The 6,760-nt window shown below is 33.2% G+C and overlaps 1 protein-coding gene across 1 annotated transcript; it reads left to right on the plus strand.

Moving 5' to 3' along the window:
- The first annotated feature begins 1,021 nt into the window (after positions 1–1,021).
- On the plus strand, positions 1,022–3,319 carry LOC136823657 (uncharacterized). The gene is made up of 3 exons (XM_067079831.1): positions 1,022–1,610; positions 1,826–1,903; positions 2,248–3,319. Exons 1-3 carry the CDS (start codon positions 1,568–1,570, stop codon positions 2,802–2,804), a joined length of 678 nt encoding a protein of 225 aa, XP_066935932.1. The 5' UTR covers positions 1,022–1,567; the 3' UTR covers positions 2,805–3,319.
- The last annotated feature ends 3,441 nt before the right edge of the window (positions 3,320–6,760 follow it).

Below are 6,760 nucleotides of genomic sequence, written 5' to 3' on the forward strand. Positions count from 1 at the left end.
AAAATATTCAATTTTCATTCAGTATATGCATTGGCAAAGTAAACACAAAAGAATCTTTGAAAAACCAACCTTTCCATAGGATGTTCCACCGTCTTGCTACATTCGTGGTATCAATGAGTCTTCCAATAAAGCATGATAGGCAAGAATAAACAATCCTAAAAACTTTACAAATAGAATGGAAGTCTAAAAACATATTCAATTTTCATTCAGCATATGCATTGGCAAAGTAAACACAAAAGAATCTTTGAAAAAACAACCTTTACATAGGATGTTCCATCGTCTTTCTACATTCGTGTTAACAATGAGTCTTCCAATAAAGCATGATAGGCAAGAATAAACAATCTTAAAAACTTTACAAATAGAATGGAAGTCTAAAAACATATTCAATTTTCATTCAGTATATGCATTGGCAAAGTAAACACAAAAGAATCTTTGAAAAAACAACCTTTCCATAGGATGTTCCACCGTCTTGCTACATTCGTGGTATCAATGAGTCTTCCAATAAAGCATGATAGGCAAAAATAAACAATCCTAAAAACTTTACAAATAGAATGGAAGTCTTAAAACATATTCAATTTTCATTCAGTATATGCATTGGCAAGGTAATTACAAAGGAATCTTCGAAAAACCAACCTTTCCATAGGATTTTCCACCGTCTTTCTACATTCGTGGTATTAATGAGACTTCCAATTAAGCGTGATAGTCAAGAATAAACAATCCTAAAAACTTTAGAAATAGAACCGGCGCAAAAATCGATCTAAAAAGAGACTTTGAAAAAAATCCATAATGGCTTCCCCACGGCTCATAGAAAATTAGACTTTTAGTATATGACGTGGACAGTTAAGCATATTAGGTAAGAACAAAGAGAATTTAAAAACTAAAGTTGGAGAGATCGCCAATTTTTTTTCCATTTTTCTATGTCTAGTGCTGTAATAATAGCTATTTATTTGTACTCTATTATGAGTGAACCAATCAGCGCGCGTTATTTCCTCTTTCTTGAATTTGAGATTTTTGGAAAAAAAACAGATGAAAATTACGCGCTTGGCACGGACAAAATAGAAGCGTTGTTAGAAAGAAAGATGGCGGATGAGATTGAACTAGAAACAGAGTATTTGGGTCTTGAAGAAATTGATTTTGATGAAGATATACCAATTATAGGCAATATCCTACCATTAGATGATTTTGATTCGAATGTTATTGTGGATGAAAATAAACTTTATGAACATGGTGATCACGAAGAAGATGAAAAGATAGACTTTAAAATTCCCACTATAGTATCTGTGGACGAAGAGGGTATTGAACATGTGAGGAAGAAAGTTTTGATAATAAGGTTAATAATTCAAGAAAGATACCCAAAAAGAAGTATTCTCAAAGAAATCGAAAGCCTAAATCAAGTGATTCAACCATACCGCAAACAACATATTCCACCACTACCACTGCCACCACCACCGCCAGTACAGCAACAACAAAAAAAGCAGCACAGCCAAAAGAAAAAACAACAACACAGCTAAAAGCAACAACAACAACAACAGTAGAAAAGACTTTAATCTGTCGAGTCTGTTCCAAGATGTATAAGCGTTCATACCCTTTCTACAAACACCAAGCAATATGTACGTAGAATCTTGTGTTTTTAAATGAATTTGAATTTGCTTTTTACTAACAAGCATGTACAACTGCCTAATATGCCTAATATACATTATATGCATATTTAGCTCAGGTTTCTCAGGCCTCTCAAATTTTAAAACTTGCTTCTAGCCTTCAAATTTTGGTTTTGGTTTTTCTTTTCAAAACTTGTTGTATGATCTATATATTTCATTTGATTCAGGTGTTACAAAACAATGGGAGGCAGATGAAAGTGTTGTAGATGAAAATGCAAAATACAGTGTCATCAAAGACAAAGAGGGTATGTTTTCTTTTCAGATATACTGTAGTCTTTATCTTTCTTACAAATTCGAACAAATTCAATTCACCAAAACCCTTTCAAAACTCCTCACTCCTGGTGTGGTCTGGTTTTCAATGTTTGATTATAAATTGAGTTAAAACAATAGCTGGATAAAGTATGGCTAAAATCCGATAAAGTATGGCCATTTCACGGTAGTGTTGCTATTACTGTAAATGTTTTTTTAGTCAATTTTATCAATTGTATAGGTTTCAACATTTAGTATTTTAAATTCTCTTTGATTTAGTTGACACTTCAGCAAATATTAAAGCCTGATATTGTTTATAATTTTCCAATTTTCCTTTCAGCATATGAAGCAGAAGGAATACGCCTTGTCGAAGAGTCGTTAAAGTCCATAAAGAATGATAAAGACCTTCAAGATCGTGAACCAGGGAAAACCGTATCAAAGCTAGCGGAATCGATGCTTTCCATAGATAAAAATGAATTCAAAAACATTTCTGATTATTTCTGTAACAAAATGTACCTGTATGTCAAGTTTCATAAACAGATGAAAGTTGATTACCTCTCAGCAAAATTCCATAATATGGCCCTGGATGATGGAAATGATAATCCATTTTTTCAATTAATCGAAAAGTCTTTCCCACAAACACAACCGTCAACAATGTTTCAAATATACCAGTATTTTTTAAAACACTTTCTTCAAAAGACTTTAGCACTTTGTATTAAGCCAAACAAGCAAGCATTGGATATAAGCAGAATTTCAATGACTCGAGACGAAGAATCTACTCTCAGATATGTTGCTGGATTCCTGATATTTTCTCTGAAAAGAAAATTGAGGGGGAAAACCTCTTCTCAAGCTAAAGCAGTCGTTGCCCTACTTGAAACAGCTTGCTTCCAAAAATGATGAAGATCTTGGCGACCAAATTTCACTGAATGACTTTACTTGTCATTGGGTGGACCAGATCAATCGAGGTGGGCTCATGAAAATCACCGATGACTTTTACTCGTTTGTAAAGCTAATGGAAAATTTGGCTAGGGTTATTTTGAATAAGAACACCTTAATAAGGTATTGTGGTAGTGACTTGAGGAAAGTGGTAATCGATAGATTTGACAAGAATGTCATGTTGAAAGAAAAATGGAATGCATTAACAATTGGATTGAGAAATAGAGAGATGGCAAACCAAATCCTGGAAGCTATCTTCTGGAAATGGGCAAATTTGAGAGTCAATTCCTTTTTAAAACACTGGTTAGAATTACGCAGAAATGAATTGTTTAAAAAGGGAGAGGAAGTTGCAGAAAAAGCTGCACCAGCAATGCGAAAGGCATTGAAAGCTAAAAGAAGGTTAAAGCTAGAAACTCAAACAACTCCCATAAAAAGTTCTTCAACAAAACTTGCTGCAAAGAAAACTATTGCAAAATATAAAAAAAATGTCATTAAGAAAAAGAAATGATCAAGAACATTTTTTTTGAATATCTGTACATAGTTTTTTTTTTCATTGATTAGGTTTAGGTATTTTATTTGTCTTTACTTTTTTTTCAAAATTACAATATAAAGAAAGAAACAAACAAAAAAACCTCAAAGATCCAGGCTCAAATCTTGCTAAAACTCAAGCATTGCATATAGGAATTAGAACATCCAAAATTTTTGGAGCCTTTGGATGTTTTTAACTTGTTCCTAATATTTTGGGCATCGAAGCCTTATGTTCTTATATAGTTTGTTCTTATAAAAACGTGTATGGTGAGCCTCAGTTTCCAAAATCTTTAAAGATTAAATCTGCCTCGGAAAACCTCAGATACAGTAAGTTTGTTAGTTTTCGAGTATTTATAGAGTGATTTTCAGACTTAAATCAATGATATCAACTTAATAAGAAACAATAAAATTGGGGTGTTGCATTTTCACAAGCTTAAGCATCAAAAAACATATTCGAGGCTCAAAAATACTTTAAGGGAACTTATTTTGGCGAAATTGGGTTCCCACCAAAATTAATTTATTAGGTTGATTAAAGAAATTCACCATACGCAGACCCCCCCCCTCATGCAGTTAGTACACGAGTCAGTAGTAACTGTCTTTTTGAAGCCAACAATTTTATACCACCACCCTTTGCAGTTACTACGATCTGTAGTAACTTCAGTTAAAATTTTGCATACACCACCCTTTGGTAGCTTTTTTCTCCAAAAAATGGTTCAAATTTTTAGTAATTTTTGAAATTCTGACCAATTTGATAGTTTTTTCCATACTAGGGCTTTCAAGACTACGTTTCACTCAATCAGTTCTTGTTGAAAAATATGCATTGGGCTCTTCCAGAAAAAATCCGTTCATGGGGGGGGGGGGTGGAGGATATATTATTTTTTCATGAATTACCCCTGGACATTTTGATTTTTAACCCCCTGGACACGGGTTATACCCCTGGACAAACATCAAATCAACCCCGTGGACACAAAAACTTACCCCTGGATATTGGAATTTACCCCCTGGACATTGCAATTTTTTGGTATTTTTTCAATACCCCTGGACAATATTCATCCTCCACCCCCCATGAACGGATTTTTTCTGGAAGAGCCCATTGATTGAGTGGACAGGGGTATAAAAATTTTTTTGAAAATCTTGTCCGAAAATTAAAGAAGATTCCAAAAAGATTTCAAAACTATTTGGAAAAAGTTTTCATTTTCGCAATTTTTTTTTCCAAATTAACATTTTTTGGCAGTTACTACACTATATTTACAGTTATATTATTTTGTATTACTACACAAAAATTCAACAGATACCACCCCTTTTCTGCAGTTACTACGTGTCTGTATTAACTGTTTTTTATGTGAAAATTTAGACCAAAGAGAATTTAAAAACTAAAAACTTTAGTTTTTAAATTCTTTGCTTAGACCACCACCGTAGTAAGTGTCATATAGTAAATGCCCCCCTGTCATACGTCAAAATAAGTTCTCGCCAAATTTAGAAAAATTGTTGATTCACCAAAATAAAAAAAAATTTGCATCGACCGTTCGATAAGCATAAGGCTCGCGACAAAATTTACCCTATGCTTATAAAAAACATGTATTTTGAAGTCTCCAGACTGACCTCCTTTTAGAAGAAAACTTGTCCCTAGCCCCTAGAAACCCAAAATACTCATGTTGAGAACAAATGTGTCAAATTGGGACCAAAACAAACAAGTTTTTAAGACTCCACCCTCTCTCAAAGTTATCGGAGAGATACTTGATATTCATGTCAGATCTAGCCGATGAAGTTTCGAAAAATCTCTTTCAAAAGATCGAAGAAAATTCGTGATTGAAAAAAATATAGAGGGATAAGTCAGAAATCGGGATACATTGTCATTCAGTTGTTAGTAAATGAAAGTAATCACTCTATATTAAATCATTCTTAAATTCAATAAGACTACAAATTTATATCAAATAATTAATCAATGAAAGGCGTAGTATATACTTCATTATAACCCTGCGAAAATTGTACAACTTGTTGCCCCAAAATTGCAACGTGCCAATTGGTACTTTGGGGAAAAATCAATAAAATGAGGGGGTCATTATAAAGTGATATTAGGGTGATTTTCCAAAAACCATGAAGGTTTTGGCACTTTTTCAGACCTCTTTGGGAAAAATTCATAAAATGGGGGGGGGGTCATTATAAAGTGATGCGGGGGTGATTTTTTCCAAAAATTGCAAAATGACCCCCCCCCACAATCAAGCAAAAAAGAGTACATCACAGAATCACTCAAATAGCACTACATTGTTTTTTTGTAGATTTTTCCATGAGCCTTCACCCTTAATTAGAATCCCTTTAGGAGCAAAAGAGTAAAGGAAAAGACAGTTGTTGACAGAATCAAACTAAAGGAAAGTAAAATGTAAGTTGTCGATGGATAAAATAAATTATAATGTTATGAAAATAATAGAAATATAGTGAAGATTTTAAACATCAGTCTTTTTCTTTTTCGGCTTTACAACTTTAGATTTCTTTACGACTTTGGATTTCTTCGCTCTTTTTGGCAATTCACGGGTATCTTTCACATCAATGACGATCTTTTTGTCTCTCCTACCTCTTGTATTGCTTCCTTTTATTATCATGTCCGATTTTGAAACAATTATCTTTCTTTCAGTGTACATATACTGTTCCAAAGAAGGGTTGTCAACACCTCCTTTCGATCTATAATGATATTAGAATAACTACAGGTTAAAACTTATGCAATATCCAAGCACCAATACAAAAAATACTAATGGTCAAATTTTTCTACTCCAAAATAAGTAATGGCCACTCACATACTTTTGGGTTTAAGTAGTTCCGTCAATAACGAACCAACCATTCGAAATATTTCGAAAATTCAAAATGGGAAAATATTTCTCGTTACCATGACAACAAATCAAAATTCCATGTACTCCTAAAGGGTTTCTTTATTTGTAACTATGGGTTACTAACGAGGATAATTGATTCTCTCTCAAAAAATTAAAATATTCTAACCTTTGTTTTCCGAAGTGCTCCTCAATGGGATCCTGGTTGAATTTATCTGATAGAACGTATTGGATTCCTTGGATTGATAATATCTCTGGTATAATGTTGACAATCGAATTGACTAAAATGAAATAGAATAATTCATGAGCATACTGAAATCTTGGTCAAGAAAATTCTAAAAAGATCATGTTTTTCTAGAATTGTTGATGAAACCACATCGGCAAAAATTTTGCTTTTATTATAAATTATACGTACCAGTTATTCTGAGTCCGTCTAAAGTCTGATGACTTATGCAGCATTTTGCCTGGTCCTCCTTTTCCATGTTCAAAGTTTGTGTTTCTGACTTCCAGTCATTGAAATACTTGAGTAATACATCTTTAAGCCACTGAAATAGACACAAAACAATT

This window comes from Clytia hemisphaerica, unplaced genomic scaffold (assembly GCF_902728285.1).
Source record: "Clytia hemisphaerica strain Z4C2 unplaced genomic scaffold, Clytia hemisphaerica genome assembly, whole genome shotgun sequence".
In the NCBI taxonomy this organism is placed as follows: Eukaryota; Metazoa; Cnidaria; class Hydrozoa; order Leptothecata; family Clytiidae; genus Clytia; species Clytia hemisphaerica.